Genomic DNA, 17,119 nt, shown 5'->3' on the forward strand with positions numbered 1-17,119 from the left:
ATGTGGCGAAGATTTGCCCCCAAGCGCTATATGATTTGGAAGGAAAGCTTTCAAAATAAGCACAAGTGTCCACATTCACCTGCGCTGGGGGCCTCCCAGGGCCCAGAGCTGCCCGAGGCACGTGGGTCCTGAGCGGGAAGGCACGTGAGCACCCCACTTGGAGAGGAGTGTTCGACGCCGCCCTGAAAGTGACGCGGGGCCTCGAGAGGACACACAGACCCGCTCTGGCTGCGACACTCCCTGGTCAGCGCCCAGGGGCCGACAGCGCGGGTGTGTGGGTACGCAGGGGTCTCCTGAAAAGGCACTGTCACGCAGAGGGGCCAGTGTCCTGGGCACAGGGACAGTGATTCTGCAGGACTCTGAACATTACCCGAGACACCGGAAAAACCACGACGGAAATGCACCGCTGTGGGTGACACGGGACGTCTACCTTACGGAGTGACAGGTTTCCACAGGCACCGGGCTGGAGCCCCGCTGTCCAGTCCACGTTTGGCCATCAGGACGTGTGGGATCAAGGGCACTGCCGACCTTCGGGGCCCCAGCCAGCACGCGCCCAGGGAACCACCTTCCTTTGGCCAAACTGGTGGAGCCGCGCTCGGTCTCCACTTGCACTCAGAGGCACGCTCGGCAGCTTCTCTAAGGTCCCTCCTGCGTCTCCTCTTTTCCCCCTTCGCTGGGGTCGAAGCGCACCGAGTGTCATGCGCTAAAAGAAGGGGCCTGGCAAGAGGACTCCAGCTGAACAAGGAAACCGTGGAAGAGCGAGGCGAGTCTAGATTAAAACAATTACTTTCAACTCCCAACTCCCAACTTCGGCCTGCCCCCTGCTCATGGCCAGGTCAGTCCCCGTCAGGCTACTGGCTACCGAAACGGCAAGCGTCTTCTGGCTAAAATGTGTGCCAGGTGAAGCTGCGCCATCCTGGGGGATTCACTGTGTTACGCACATCTTTAGCAGGGGGGGCAGGAGGGGGGCAGGAGGGGGGCAGGAGGGGGTGGCGGAGGCTGCAGCCCGGGATGCCTGTCTCAGCGAGTGCCCCCGCTGGACCCCTACCACACACTCATGTGACACACATCTCCGGGGCAAACCGCAGCCACCGGAGTTGAAAACTCCAGCTCTGAGTGTTGGGTGTTAACAGACACAAGATTACAACTGCCCTCTAGAGACTCTTTAACTGGCGGGGGCGGGGGGGGGGGATTATTGAGGAGACACACTCCAGCCACCGGAAGTCCAAGCGCAGGAGGCCCTGGGTCACCGGGGACCAGAGGCACCCTCGGTTCCAGGAGGTGCCAGGGGAGTCCCTCGTCTTCGTGTCCACGGACATGGAGGGAGCAGGGGACAGGGAGGCGGGTCTTCCGAGACACCTCCTACCTCCCACCGGCCCTGCAGAGGGGACGGCCCTCCCGCGCCCACCCTGGTCACTCAGCACCCAGCCCAGCACCCGCTGGGAGGAGAAGCCACAGTGGGCAGTTCGCCCACCAGGCCTGAGTCAATGCCAGGCTCCACAGCGTTCATTAAGCCACGGGTTCCTCACTGCATGTCCACACCTTCCCTCTGCGGCCTCCCCAAACTCCCGGTCACCGGTCACCGTCTAACGGCAGCCCAGGCCTTGGTGGCTATTTAAACTTCTTACACACTGAAAGTTCTGGGAAGAGCTTTACTCAGCAGCCTAACTGTCTACGACGTGACCGCTGGCTTGAAAAGTCGATTAACTGACAGCCAGTGGGCCCAGAACTCCAGGATGCGACAGGCACACTTCAGAGAAACCCACTGGGGTGACACAAGGAAATCGTGTGGTCAGTGCGGGAGTCAGGAAACACGCCGGGCGAACCAGAGCCGTCGCGCCTCCGCCTGGAGTCCCACCCGGCTGCATGAGAGGTAAAGCCCAGGCCGTACCTCGGGAGTCGTCTCCACGGGCCCATCTGCCTCCTGTTTCTTCCTTTCTTCCAGTTTTCGAAGCTTCTCCGTCAGTGCTTGAATCTCCTCTCTAAAGTGGGAGGGGGAAGATGACACCTTACTTGTCGCCATACTGGACGAGGTGCCTGTATGACAGTAGGGGCGGCAGTCTGCAGGACTGGCAGGGGCGCCCTCCCGGAGCGAAGGGGGGTGCCTGGCTCCACACACCAGAGACCCCTCTGGACCCCACTCCTGACAGGCCGTGTGCCTGATAAATAGGACTTGAAAGGTGAAGGAAAAATAATTCTTCACTGTATGCCTGCCATTCTGACTGACTTTACTCCTGGCCTTCTGACAAAATCTAGCCACATTTAGTCTGAAAAAAAATTTGTTTTATGCATTTTGGTGCTCTGGGTCATACTAATTATTATTAGCACTAAATATTTCTGCTCAGATTTCTAACCTACGTCTGGGGGGCATTTGCTTTTGAGATGAAATTCACAGAACACAAAACCCGCTATTTTTTTTTTTTTTTTTAGGGCCACACCTGTGACGCAGGGAGGTTCCCAGGCTAGGGGTCCAATCAGAGCTACAGTGGCGGGCCTACACCACAGCCACGGCCACATCAGATCCGAGCTGCATGTGCCACTTACACCACAGCTCACAGCAACGCCAGCTCCTTAACCCACTGAACCGAGCGAGGCCAGGGATCGAACCTGAAATCTCACGGTTCCTAGTCGGATTCGTTTCCACTGCACCACGATGGGAACTCGCCAAATCCAGGGGGTTTGGGGCAGTTACCATGTTGTGCAACGAACATCACTCTAATTCTGGGACACTTCTCTCACCCCCGAAAGAAGCCCCTCACCTGCGCCCCCCCCCCACCGGGCAACCACTCATCCGCTGTCTGTCTCTAGGAATGTGCACATTCTCGCTATTTCCAGACCCTGCATTACGCGGGCTCTTCTGCCTGCCTCTCTCACGGGGCAGCATGTTTGTGAGGCTCATCCACGGGCAGCAGGATATAGTTCGGGTTTTTAATCGACCCATCAGCTGATGGACCCTTGGGTCATCTCCACTTCCCGGCTACTGTGAACAGTGACGCCACTGACCCCTGGGCTGCGTCTGGACCGGCAGGTGCCGAGACTGTCCGGCGGATGTGCTGGCGGACGTGGGCAGCGGCGCTGACCGTGATGCCGAAGACACAAACACGGGCCTGACCACGAGGAGCCTTCCCTAGGGGTGGGATCCTTGCTCTCAAGGAACCAGCAAAGCCCTGGAAGCTTTCAGGAGAGGCGTGAGGGGATCTGCCTGGAGCTTTTCTCAGAGCCTCTCTTACAAGGAGAGCAGCTGGGCGGGGGGTGGGGGCGGCAGGAAGGGTCTGGGACGGGGTGTCCTCTGCCTCGGGCCACTCACCTCAGACCCTCCTCTCGTCCTCGTCTCTCCTTCTCACCCTCCTGCATGGTTTCCAGCTCCCGCTGCAAGTCAGCCTTGGTCTGCAGTAGCTGCTTCACTTCCAAACTGAACGAGGAACCAGAGACATCTCAGCGTTTTTAAAACGAGGCTCACAGTTACGCGGGTCATCACAGGGCAGGAAGAGATGCCAGGAAAAACAGAACGTCCTACCTCCTTTTTATTTTTTATTTTTTTTGTCTTTTTGCCTTTTCTAGGGCCACTCCCGTGGCATATGGAGGTTCCCAGGCTAGGGGTCCAATCGGAGCTGTAGCCACTACCCTACACCACAGCCAGAGCAATGCAGGATCCGAGCCGCGTCTGCAACCTACACCCCAGCGCACGGCAACGCCGGATCGTTAACCCACTGAGCAAGGGCAGGGACCGAACCCGCAACCTCATGGTTCCTGGTCGGATTCGTTAACCACTGCGCCACAACGGGAACTCCCCCACCTCCTTACTGATGACGGATGACGATGGGGGCAGGAGGGTAAAGAAAGGCCCTTCTTTGTAACTGCGGGGAGCAGACCGGAGCCCCGATGCCCAGCTCACTCAGGGATTTACCTGCTGTGTCAGGGGAGGGCTGCTGGGTAAGGTGCAGGGCTGGCTCTCTCGGGCCTCACCGTCTCATGCGGCGAGGCACTGACCCAACGGCCACACAATTAGGTCCCTTATCTGTGCTCAGAGGCGTGTTCCCAAGGGCTCTGTGGACTAGAGGGTGGCTCAGCCTGTGCTGAGGCCTCGAACACAAGGCGGTACCCAGGCACCTCCCACCAAACCGCTTCCAATGGGCTTTCCTGTGCCCCACAGGTGACATGTGGCTACGAACGTGGCCTTAAGACGTTCCACTGCTTACTGTGGGGGTGGCCTCACACGAATGAGCTACGTCACCTGAGTGTCACAGAGGAAGGGCTCAGTGAATAGAAGCTCTTATCCTGCCGTGAGATGGCTCACGAGCTAACCAGACGTGCTACGTACCGTCAAAATGACCAGCCTGAGTTTTATAAAGAACTATCCCATGAATGCACGATTAGACCTCAACTGGAGGTGAAGAAACAGGTGGAGTCGGAGTTCCCATCGTGGCTCAGTGGTTAACAAATCCACCTAGGAACCATGAGGTTTGATCCCTGGCCTTGCTCCGTGGGTTTAGGATCTGGCGTTGCCGTGAGCTGTGGTGTAGGTCGCAGATGCGGCTTGGATCTGCCATTGCTGTGGCTGTGGTGTAGGCTGACTGCTACAGCTCCGATTCAACCCCTAGCCTGGGAACCTCCATATGCCGCGGGTGCGGCCCTAGAAAAGACAATAAGACAAAAAAAAAAAAAAAACCGCAACAACCAAAACCAGGTGGAGTGTGAAGGGTTTTACTTTCTGCTGTGAACAGGAGGCAGCAGAGACAGACCCTTCTCAAATCTAAACGTGCACATGAATCACCTGGGGGTCTGAGCCAGATTCAGGAGATCGGGGCTAGCCGAGGGAACCAGCCCCGGGTGGGCGGGGCCTGAGGGCTGCCTTTCTAACCAATCCCCGGGTGGGCGGGGCTCGAGGGCTGCCTTTCTAACCAATCCCCGGGTGGGCGGGGCCTGAGGGCTGCCTCACTCATCAGCCCCCGGCTGACCCTGAGCGTGGCTTCCCAGGCCACACTCTGAGCAGCCAGGTCTGATGGGTTTCCGCTCACTCGCTTTGACAACTGCACCTAGAGAAGTCACAGGTAAACAACAGGAGGAGAAAGGAGCCTTTTAAGTGCGCTACAGCCTGAGACACTAGAGAGCAAAGAGTAAGCAAAACCTTGAGGCTTTGCCTGCCAAACGCATAGGTCACACTGCCTCCTCCACCCTCCACAGCAGCTGTGTCTTAACTGACACGTAGGCCAGATGTACTAAACACAGTCCGGAATCTTTCAACTCTTCTGCGTGAGATCGGATGGATGGCCTATGTTCTACACAAACCAAAGTAAATTCTTCCCTAAAATAAACTGGGAAATCCCTCTGGAAGTCCCTGGAAAGAGGTGTAAACGGCAGCCCACACGCTTTCATTGGTGGCCAATTCGTTTCTTTTTACCAGGAAAGCTGCCTTTATTTCACAACTACAACATGAGAAGTTTTAGAGTCACATGGAAATATGCGTGGACGACTACTCTGAGCTGAGCATTCCTTGCATGCACAGGATCGGCTTCACCCCAGCAGCAACGCCTCTCCATGGGAGCGGGACCTCTCCCGGAGGACGGAGGCCGGGCCGTTGGGCCTGACTACGTACTCTCTCTCCTGCAGCTGGGCCTGCAGGGCGCTCCGCTCGCCTTTCAGGCTCTTCACCGCCCCCCGAAGACGCTCGCTCTCCTCCTGGCGGTCCGGTCTGGGCTGCCGCTGCACCGTGGAGCTGCACGCTGAGTAAGCCGGGGGTGTTGACCTGGCCCCCTCGGAAGCGTGGCATGTGGGGCTTTCCATCGAACTTATTTTCTGGAGGCAACAGAGGCATCATTTCTTAGTTTACTCTGCCGGAAAAGAGGCGAGTCCTGGGGACAAGGGCAGGGTGCCCGGCTAGCAGTCCCCTCCTCTGGATCGGGGAGCGTGCAGACCCAGCCCAGAGGGGGCAGGGCGACCCCGTAATTACACAGAGAAGGGGGATAGGGCGGGGCGGGGGGGGGCGACTCCATGAATTGCTTCTCTTTGTGCTCCTATGCCCTCTTACTGCCCTAGGACGTCTGGGGTCTTCAGCCTCTGTGTTTTGACCCGACAGTGACCAAGACGCTGAACCCTCGAGTCTCAGGGGCGTCAGAATCCCTCCGCGCGGGGAGGCGCAGCCCTCTGCCCCCTGGACAGGCTCTGGGTGCCCTTTTTCCTAATACTGCCCACGATTTATAGAAATGGCTGAAGTTGTCTGCTTTGAAAACATGTGAAATGACTATTTTCTCCAGTCCCCCTCTAGGTTTGCTCTGCTCAGCCAAACAAATGACAGCTTTATCTGGGTATTTTACCAATACTCGAAAGGTACTGACACTTCTGACCAGTTTCAATAGAATCAGATGGATGACATTCGCAAATTCACACGGGGGAGAAGAGGAGGAAAGTAACTCTGCCGGCTGGCAAAGCGTGGACGAAAAGTTTCTCGCAATTCAGATACTGTACACGTGGTGAGAAGAACCGCCCGCCGTAAGAAGCCCACGCGTGGTTACACACCAGAGTCGGACACGGTGTGTTGTGGGATCCCCTTTGCCGTCCGTGACATGGGGACAGGGATGACACGGCCCTCAGGTCCTGTCTGGACCCGCAAGAGTCTCCTCTTGCCAGCGTGCCCCGATTGGAGACAGACGGCTGTGGGGTACACATTGCCTGTCCCCTGCCTTCAGAGACCCCGCTCCCTTCACGCAGGCAGGTCCTGAACAGGCAGGTGACACTGACAGACCCCTCACTCACTTTTTCCAGCTCTGCGATCCGCCGAAGCAGCCGCGGCTTGCTCCACTCCACGTAGCCTGCGGGAACCACGGGGGGGGGGCGGGTGAGGGACACACTTTGTACAGGTGTCCCGACTGCCCCTTCGGTCCTGACCTCCCGCCTGGAGCCTGGCCTGATGGCCTCCTCCCACCCCAAGGCTGGCCCCCAAGCTGGGAGCCCACACCCGGCAGCCCACACCCTGCAGCCCCACGGTGACGGCATCTGCTCTTTTTCACTGCAGTCAGCGACCCCAGTGGTCTCCTGATGCCTCAGGGTGACCTTGCCCCACCCTGATCCCACCCTGGCAGGCTCTGGCCCCACCAGCCATCAACACGGTTCTTCTCAAGCTCACCAGTGAGGCCACACTGCCAAACCCTAAGCTCCAGGCTCAGCCGTCCTCCTCCCGGGCCCACCAGCACAGTCTCCCAACACCTCAGTCCCCCAGCTTCCTGGGTGCTGCACTCCCAGCTGGCCACCCCACTGGGGCTCAGTCCTGGTCCCCTCCCCTCCTCTCTGCTCACTCTGGGGTCTGCCTCCCCGGGGCCACCTGTTCCCTGCCGAGGCCCCTGCCCTGACTCGCTGACACGCCCGCCCGACCTGCACTCAGCCACTGACTTCGCCCGCAGACTCTCTCTGTTCCCCGCCTCTGTCCTTCCTGCTGCTCAGATGAAGGCTGTGGCCGCCAGCCCCTCCTCTCCCCTCCAGGGTACCCCCAGTCTGTCTTCTGAGTGGCTTCAGGGCCCTCTTTCTCTGCCTGATCCCACTTTTGTCCTCATCGCCACGACTCTCGCACTGCTTTCCTGGGCTGGGCACACTGGCTGCCCCGCTGGCCCTCCAACACACCAGGCACACGCAGGGACTCTGGAGTGCCCTCCCCCTGGCCACGGGCAAGGCTGTCTTCCCCTACAGGCCTGTGCTGGGCTGTCGCCGACTCGGGGGGCCTTCCCCGATGACCCTACTCTCAAGTGCACACCGCTGCCCGCCCCCCACTGCTGCCTCCTCCTTCTCTGTTTTGCTCCAATGACCATCTGACCTGCACCTGACCTGCTGGCTTCTCTGCTTTGTGGGTTCCTTCACTGCTCCACCTCCACTGCCTGAAACAGCGCTGGGCACACAGCAGGCCCAAGTGTTTGGGACACACTGCAGAGCAGCGCTGTCCAGTGGCCAGTGGAAAAGGGCCTTGGAGGCTGGGAGCGGGCAGGGCATCTGCCCCCAGAGAGCGGGAGACTCGAGCCCTCCCCTGGTGCGCCCCCACCCCTGGTGCGTCCCCTGCCCCGCCCCTGGCCCACCCTCTAGGGAAACAGTCACCCTTTATCTTGGAGACAGTGGGGGAGTTGCTCAGCACGCGGTCCAGGTCCTCCTTGAGGCTCTGGTTCTCCTCCGTGAGCTCCTGGACACTCCGGGACAAGCTCAGGAGGGCACTGCTCATTTTCTTCTGCCTTTTAAGGCCGATTTTCTTCTCCACTGGGGGCCTAGGAGCAACAAGACCAAGCGGCTAAGGTTGGGGTTCCTAACCTGGTTTAATACACATCCTTTTTTTTTTTTTTTGGCTGTTTGCTATTTTATGGCTGCACCTGCGGCATATGGAGGTTCCCAGACTAGGGGTCTAACCGGAGCTACAGCTGCCAGCCCACACCAGAGAGCCACAGCCATGCCAGATCCGAGCTTCAACTGCGACCTATACCACAGCTCGGGGCAACACAGGATCCTTAACCCACGGAGCAAGGCCAGGGATCGAACCCGCAACCTCAGGGTTCCTAGTCGGATTCGTTTCCGCTGCGCCATGATGGGAACTCCTAATACATGTCTTAATTGAGGGCAGGCACACGTGGCCTGGGCTCCGAGTGGTTTCTGCAGGTGAAATCTGTGCAGTTGAACAGGGAATATTAACTTTGAACCTCAGATGAGCAAGCTGTGAGCCCCCCAAATAGAACTCCATTCTTGTCCCGAGAAAACCTGGGTAGCAGAATTCTGTATTCAACCGTGAGGAATGGGCTTTAAAGAGTATCACTAAGACACTCGTGGAAATTTATTCCCTCTCCGGTTCCATCGGAGTCTCGGTAAGAGCTCCGGCTTTGCCTCTTGTTCCACAGAGTCTAAGATTGACGCCCATTACTCACAGATCCTTATCTGCAAATTCACCTTCTCACTAAAATGTACTCGTAACCCCCAGATCGATGCCTGTGGCGCCTCGGAGGTGGCTCTGTGGCCACTCCTGGGTCTAAGCCAGAGAGGGCTGCTTCCGGCTGCAGGCCAGGCACTGCCCACATCTGATCTCAGACCTGTGTTATCAACAGAGTGGCTTTTGTGGCCTGTCAAGGGCAGGTTTTCACGTTCCTGTGCTCTTCATTGGGATGTCACCGCCTGAAAGGGTTCCTGCAGCGTGGTTCCTAAGTGCTAGAGGCTGTGCTGGAGGAACCCCGGGTCTTAGAGCTGCGTTCAGGTCTGAGTCAGCGCGGGTGGCCGACCGGGTCAGCCTTAATGAAGGAACAACAGACACTAAATAAGGTGCCTTTAAGCAGAAACACACCCAGAGGCCGGTTGGTGGAAATGCTGCGGCCGGAGCCTGCCAGGGACGGAGCTCCGTGCTCCCTGGGGAGCTGTGGTTCGGTACCCGCCTGATCAGGGCTCACGGACACAATCGCAGCAAATAACACGACTCGACTGGAATCCCTATCTGGCCCTTTACAGAAAGTTTGCCGACCCCCATTTTAAACTTCCGGTGGTGAGGGGAGGACGAAGGGGAGGGCCATGCGTGGCACAGCGTCGAAGCTCAGTGACATTAACGATTCACAGCAGAGGCCAGGGGCAGGGCCAGGTCTAGGATAAGGGGTCACTCCTTCTCTAATGTGTGGAGATCCTGATGTCACCTGAGAAAGGGACAGAGGATACGGGCAATCTATGAGATAAGGAAACGTGGATGCTCTCCTGATAAACTTCCCCGGTGAGATGAACTCTCTTGGGACTAAATGTCTTCCTAAAAGGATCTGCCTTGAAAAAAAGGGGGTTTTCAGAGTTCCCGTCATGGTGCAGTGGAAACGAATCTGACTAGCATCCATGAGGATGCGGGTTCGATCCCTGGCCTTGCTCAGTGGGTTAAGGATCTGGCATCGCGTGAGCTGCAGTGTAGGCCAGCGGCTGTAGCTCCGATTGGGCCCCTAGCCTGGGAACCTCCATATGCCGTGGGTGCGGCCCTAAAAGGACAAAAGACAAAAAAAGAAAAAAAAAAAGGAAAAAAGAAGATTTTCTAATTCTGGCTGGAAAACTATTAAGCAGCAGGAACAATGAGAGCCCAGAGCCCTGAACGGGCTGTTAACGGTCAGCACGTGGCAGCTGTGAGGCCGCGTCTGAACCGTCGCAGAGGGAGACACACCAGCTCTAACCACGAGCAAAACCGGCGCAGGGGCCGGATGCTGCAGAGCCAGGCCAGGGCCTGCAGGCTCCATGCAAGGAGCGTGGCGCTCTGAGGGAGGTTTAGCATGAAGACAGCACATGAAACACGGCTCCAGACAGGGGGTCATACTTCTTTCCTGTCGTTTCCGAACTCGCCAGGAGAGTCTGGAGACGATGAATCTGTAAACACCAAGTGAAAACGCACTGAACACAAAATGAGCACGAAGAAGACCTGCCTCTGAAAGCGAGCGCCAAGTTGCGGATCCGAGTTCAAGTCGTCCCCCCCCCCCCCCCGGCCCCGCCCCCGCCCCCGTGGTCCCTCCCCCCCGCCGGCCCCGCCCCCGCGCAGCCAGGCCCCCCCCCCCCCCCCCAGGGCAGGAGGGCTCGCACCTCCTCGTAGTAGGTCTCCATGGCGATCCGCATCTCCTCCAAGTTAGTGGTCTTCATGTCGGTCTGCAGCTTGCTGAAAGCCCAAGTTCAGAGTTCAGGAGCAGGGCCGGCTTCCCCGGGCAAAGCCAGAGGAAGAGTGCCTCCCAGCAGACCAGAGGAGGCCGGGCTTTGGAAGAGAGCCGGGCTGGGAAGGGAGGCCTGGGTGGCCCTCAGGGGCGGTGGCCTTGCCAAGACCGAGGAGAGAATTCCGACACCCACAGGGCCCTTCCACGCTGGACCGGCCGCTTTCCAGATGAGGTAACGGGTTCCCTAGGGATACTCTTTGCTAATAAGAGGCTGTCTTTAAAACTCGGAGTGATTAGGAAGAAAGACCTCAGGGTTAGACAGGACAAGCCATTTTTTGGGAAGGTGGGAACAATGCTTTTTTACAGCAGAGAGAATCGCTTTCTCTCCCTGTACTGTCGGTGCGATTCTCCTTGCCCCCAACATCTCACAGACTTTAGACAAAAGGTTTTAATAGAGAAACGAATGTCAAGGTAGCGTGTCCAGGATTCTGAAACACAGAAGAAATAAGCAAATAATAAAAAAATTTTAGGCTGACAATTCAGCAAGAAACCAAAGGGGGGCACATCAAGAGGATACATGGAAAAATAGAATGTGAAAACTCAGATCTCCTGGAAGTTCCTGTTGTGGCTCAGCGGTTAAGGAACCTGACTAGCATCCATGAGGACTGGAAAACTATTAAGCAGCAGGAACTCAGCAGGACTCAGTGGGTTAAGGATCTGGCGTTGCCATGGGCTGTGGTGTAGGTCGCAGATGCAGCCTGGATCCTGCATTGCTGTGGCTGTGGCTGTGGCATAGGCCAGCGGCAACAGCTCCGATTCGACCCCTAGCCTGGGAACCTCCGTATGTCACCGGTGCGGCCGTGAAAAGACAAAACAAAAACAAAAACAAAGATCTCCTTATATAAACTCAAACACAACTAGGAAAGACTCCCATTGCGATGCAGCGGCAGGAAAGGAGTCCGTGCAGGTGCACTAACCAGCCCCGGGACAGGGGCTGCAGCAAGGGAGGGGGCTGGAGGAGCTGTCCGGGCATTAAGGCTCCGATCGAGGTCCGCGAGGTTCATACTGGTCATAAGAAGGGACCCCAGAAGACAAAGGAGAGAAAGCGCCTCTTCAATGTAAGGGGAGCAAGAGAAGATGGAAGAACACTGCTCCCGAGCGACGTCTGGGAGAGGCGGCTGCTGTTCGCTTTCATGTTTTGGTAGGAAGGTGAAAGTGGCTCAGGGACGAGGAGGGGGCTGCGGGGGGAACTGAAGCTGGAGCGGAGGGCCCGAGGCGGGACGGGCGTGTGCCCGTGAGCGTGGCTGTGAACGGGCGCGCCCCTCCCGGCCGGGCCCGCCGCCCCTGCCCGCCGCCGCGTCTCCGTACTTGATCGTGTTGTCCTTCTCTTTGCACTGCTGCTCCAGCTTGAGAATCCTCTGCTTTAGCCCGTTAATCACCTGCCAAAGGGACACCACCTCATCAAGCCCGCCGTCTGCTCGGCCCGGCCGCCCCCTCCCCGGAGGTCCTGTGCCCAGGGTGGCTTGGGAGATCCCGGGTGTCCCCAACCCACTGACTCTGCAGCACCCACACGTCCTCTATCGGAGCGTGTTGGGACTCGACTGTTCCCCCTCTCAACGCTGGCGTCTCTTCCAGACTCAGCCGAGAGATGCTCCCGGCAGAGGCGCAGCCTTTCTCCAGCCACATTCCGCACCCACCGGGGAAAAGGGCCAGGACGCCACGCTCTGATTTTCCGGGAAGCCCCCTCAATCACTGGGTGCAGCGGTCACCAGGTCAACCCGCCGGTGACAAGCCAGCGCGGGCCCTCCCCTCCACGCTTCCTGCTCTGGGTTAACACCGCAGGTGGGAGAGAACGGCCTTACACTCTCGCGAGAACTTCCCTCTGCTCTCCTGGGGAGTCCAGCAGTTTTACACTGGATTTTACATTACATTGGTTATACGAGTAATACAAGAATACATTTTCTTGCTAAAAAACCAAAACGCTATAGATGCAACTATCCCCTTTGAGCTTGCCCCTCTCAACTACAGCTATCAACCTACTGTGTCTTCCCTAGATCTTATATGCACATACATAGGCATACGCAGGGAAATTCTGGCATTTTGCTGTTGTTTGCATAAACGGTACCCTCCCACACATATCCTGCAGCTTTTTTTTTTTTTTTTTCCACTCAACAAACCATCGTGGTGATCTATCCCACCTTCCAAGGTATGAACATTCCTGGAATAGTTACTTATTCTTCTATTGATACTCAGTTTGTGATCAGTTTTTGCTATGACAAAAGCCCCTCAACAGCAACCCACGGCCAGCCCTCCTGTGCACACGGGCCGGGGCTTCCTGAGGGTGGATGACAACACAGAAGGGAACAGTCACAGGACACAGCCCCTCTGACGGGGGTTTGGCAGAGGTAGCAGAGTGAAAACGGCGCACACCCTGCGGTCTAGGATTTCTGCTTTTAGTCAGTGAACACACACACACACACACGCACACACATGCACCCAGCATCAGAACAACAAAAATACAAAGAGCCTGTTCCCTCTAAAAGCATCTATTATTTATAGCCTTCTACACCCTCATCCAAATTAATGAGGGAGACATTTCTGAACATAGTTGTGCTGTTTTACATATGTCTAAAACATTTCTTTCTGAAGCTGTTTTGTGATAGCAGTATTCCAATTTGAAAGGCTTCGCCTCAATTTTCCTCCTGATGGGGCAGCTATAAATATCCTTGTGCAAACAGCTCTGGGGACTGAATTTTTTCTCGAGACATAGTCCTAAAAAGAACGTGTTTAGACAAACAACGGCACAGGGTTACAGACGGTGGCTCCTGCATGATCACACCATCCAGCGCTTCACAAAGCCTGGTTCACTCATTCTGAACCCAATGTGGCCAACACTTTTAACCTCAGTTTCCCGATTTTAAACATGGGGATTCAAGTTCCTGTTACCAAAGGAAAAAATCCAATGAGATTCTGCACATATGCAACCTATACAACTATACAGTGTTTAAGAGCTGCAAGTTATTTAAAGACTATTTTTTGTGGACATGCATGGATTCATTCTCAAGCACTTACGTATTTTACTTTGTGCTCTCTTAGGCTCAGAACTGTGCTGTAATCATTTATTCAGAGCAGACGGCGTTTATTTTCTTATTTTTTAGGCCGCGCAGGCAGGATGCAGAAATTCCCGGGCCAGGGATCGAACCCGCACACAGCAGTGACAACATTGATTCCTTAAGCACTGGGCCACCAGGGAACTCCCAGACTGCGTTTATTCTTTATGTATGAGTAGAGTTTCTGCGCACCCAGGATCAGAACTCTGTTGTATGGGTCAGTAACGGTCTTCCCCTTACCCGCTGCACTGATACACTTTCCGTGGCAGCCCGTGGGTTTCTATTATAAATTCTAACCTTACGTTATCACACCCATGCATCACATCATTAATATGATTGCGTGCTCAATCATCTCAAAATTGAATCTCTGCCAGTGTTCTTTTAGCATTTCAGATTTTTTTTTTTTTACCAAATGTGCTTCCATGACTCGTGGGAGGTTAATGAGATACGTTTTTCTCCAACTGCTGCAGTTTATTGCTACAGCATGAACCATAAAATGGCTCCGTTTCCCATACTTTTGTTTCTCCCTGTGATGTATTATTTTGTCACATCCAAGAGGGGTTTGTGTGAGTTTTAAGGACCTAATTCAATTCCTGCTTTGTTTCTGCCTTAGGTCAGTATCCCTTGCTAAGCCTGATGCATTTTTACATGTGACAGGGTAAGGCACCCGCTGCGACGACCTTTCTCTGCAATAGATTTCGCCGTAAAAGCCTACTCAGTTGCCCCCTGTCCCGGCTGAGAGCCTCCGAGCATCCTCCTGCAATCCCTCCAGCACCGTGAAGAATGCTTTTAGGGAGTCCCCAGCCCTTTCCCGATCCGTTACTCCTCCGGTGGGGGCGCTCGAGAGCAAAGGCGGCTCTGCAAAGGCTCTTTTATTCATCAGCCCTCAGCCGACTGCTCATCTGCTCTGCAGATCATACTCACCCAGCCAGCATCAGGCCTTTTCTCTGCCAGAGTCCGAACAAATTCCGGGCCCTGTGGTAAGCAGATCGAGACATGAAGACAGGTTGGGGTCGAGCCTCCCCCCATCCGTCTGCGCAGAGGGGCCGTGGCTCCCCGCGCCTGCGTCCGGGGCACCGCCATGCAGGGCCGGGGACTTACTCGGGATGGCTCCAAAAGCTGCTCTATCTGCCGGTCCTTTCTGCTGTTCTCCTCTTCTAAGCGCCGAAGCTTTGTCCTCATCAGATCCACATCACTTTTTTGCGTGTGTAATGACTGCAGGAAAGAAGGACCACACACACGATGCGCACGCGCACCGTGCACACGCAAACATCCGGGTCACACGCTGAGCTGGAGAGGCGCGTAAAAGCTGTCTGGCTCCCAGTCAGCTCTCGGTGGTGCGGTGGGTGAGGGAGGGCTGGACGTCGCAAGGGAAGCGGGGCGGGGGAGGCGGTAAACGCCCCATCAGGTGCAGGACCACCCGCGCAACGAGGAACTCTGCCCGCCACAGCCCCGACGGCACCCCTGCCGCAGACAAACCCTGCGGCGCGAAGCACTGACCGCGGCACTTCGGGAAGGTGCCGAGGGTACAGGTGCTCCTCCACGTCCGTGTGAGAAAGCGCATGTTTTCCACACCACACGGCATCAAAGCCTCATGTCCGTTTAAATTTCTCATCCTCCACTAAGACTTAGCTGGTCAGAGCAGTGGTTCCCAAACGTTTATCTGTAGATGAATTTTTCACCCATCTATAGTGTGAATTTAGAAGAAAGACTGTCGATTTTTCATAAAACTAACTTTAATCCATTTTTACAACCATCTGTTTTATGAAATGGGGTCCTTCCTATTATTTTGGACACACCCAGTCCTCCCAAGAAATGCTGATGGTATTTTTAACTTTGTGTGTGTGTGTGTGTGTGCTTTTTTTAGGGCTGCACTTGCAGCATATGGAGGTTCCCTGGCTAGGAGTCCAATCGGAGCTACAGCTGCCCGCCTACCTCGCAATCACAACCACGCTGGATTCAAGCCTCATTTGTGACCTACACCACAGCTCATGGCAATGCCGGATCCCCAACCCACTGAGCGAGGCCAGGGAATGAACCCACATCCTCGTGGATTCTAGTCAGATTCGATTCCGCTGAGCCATAAAGGGAACTCCGGTATCGTATTTTTAAAATTTATTTTCAGCGTCCTCACTTGAGAAAGCTTTTCCTAGTCTGTGAAACTGCACAGCTTGAAAGGCATGAGGTTATCGGAATACACCTGACCAAGGAGGTAAAGCACATATATGCCGAGAACTATAAAACTTTAATCAAAGAAATCAGAGAAGATGTAAAGAAATGGAAAGATATTCCATGTTCCTGGATTGGGAAAATCAATATTGTAAAAATGGCCATACTACCCAAAGCAATCTATAGATTCAATGCAATCCCTATCAAATTACCCATGCCATTTTTCACAGAACTAGAACAAACAATCCAAACATTTATATGGAACCACAAAAGACCCAGAATCGCCAAAGCAATCCTGAGAAACAAAAACCAAGCAGGAGGCATAACTCTCCCAGACTTCAAGAAATACTATAAAGCCACAGTCATCAAACCAGTGTGGTACTGGTATCAAAACAGACAGACAGACCAATGGAACCGAATAGAGAATCCGGAAATAAACCCTGACACCTATGGTCAATTAATCTTTGACAAGGGAGGCAAGGACATAAAATGGGAAAAAGAAAGTCTCTTCAGCAAGCATTGCTGGGAAACCTGGACAGCTGCATGCAAAGCAATGAAACTAGAACACACCCTCACACCATGCACAAAAATAAACTCAAAATGGCTGAAAGACTTAAATATACGACAGGACACCATCAAACTCCTAGAAGAAAACATAGGCAAAACACTCTCGGACATCAACATCATGAATATTTTCTCAGGTCAGTCTCCCAAAGCAATCGAAATTAGAGCAAAAATAAACCCATGGGACCTCATCAAACTGAAAAGCTTTTGCACAGCAAAGGAAACAAAAAGACAACTTACAGAATGGGAGAAAATAGTTTCAAATGATGCAACCGACAAGGGCTTTATCTCTAGAATATATAAACAACTTATACAACCCAGCAGCAAAAAAGCCAATCAATCAATGGAAAAATGGGCAAAACACCTGAATAGACATTTCTCCAAAGAAGATATACAGATGGCCAACAAACACATGAAAAAATGCTCAACATCGCTGGTTATAAGAGAAATGCAAATCAAAACTACCATGAGATACCACCTCACACCAGTAAGAATGGCCATCATTAATAACTCCACAAATAACAAGTGCTGGAGGGGCTGTGGAGAAAAGGGAACCCTCCTACACTGTTGGTGGGAATGTAAACTGGTACAGCCACTATGGAGAACAGTTTGGACATACCTTAGAAATCTATACATAGAACTTCCATATGACCCTGC

The 17,119-nt window shown here is 54.7% G+C and overlaps 1 protein-coding gene across 2 annotated transcripts in view; it reads right to left on the reverse strand.

Annotated features, from left to right (window-relative positions):
- The window catches only part of IQCE (IQ motif containing E), a 41,700-nt gene that overhangs the window by 10,530 nt on the left and 14,051 nt on the right, over positions 1-17,119 (reverse strand). For both annotated transcript variants that reach the window (XM_047779437.1, XM_047779436.1), the window contains 10 exons: positions 14,831-14,944; positions 14,654-14,704; positions 11,988-12,058; positions 10,555-10,627; positions 10,295-10,344; positions 8,080-8,243; positions 6,754-6,809; positions 5,597-5,796; positions 3,308-3,412; positions 1,892-1,982 (listed from right to left, as the gene is read on the reverse strand). In XM_047779437.1, coding sequence (XP_047635393.1) covers positions 1,892-1,982; positions 3,308-3,412; positions 5,597-5,796; positions 6,754-6,809; positions 8,080-8,243; positions 10,295-10,344; positions 10,555-10,627; positions 11,988-12,058; positions 14,654-14,704; positions 14,831-14,944 — 975 coding nt within the window. The remainder of the gene's footprint in view (positions 1-1,891; positions 1,983-3,307; positions 3,413-5,596; positions 5,797-6,753; positions 6,810-8,079; positions 8,244-10,294; positions 10,345-10,554; positions 10,628-11,987; positions 12,059-14,653; positions 14,705-14,830; positions 14,945-17,119) is intronic.

This window comes from Phacochoerus africanus, chromosome 5 (assembly GCF_016906955.1).
Source record: "Phacochoerus africanus isolate WHEZ1 chromosome 5, ROS_Pafr_v1, whole genome shotgun sequence".
Classification (NCBI taxonomy): domain Eukaryota; kingdom Metazoa; phylum Chordata; class Mammalia; order Artiodactyla; family Suidae; genus Phacochoerus; species Phacochoerus africanus.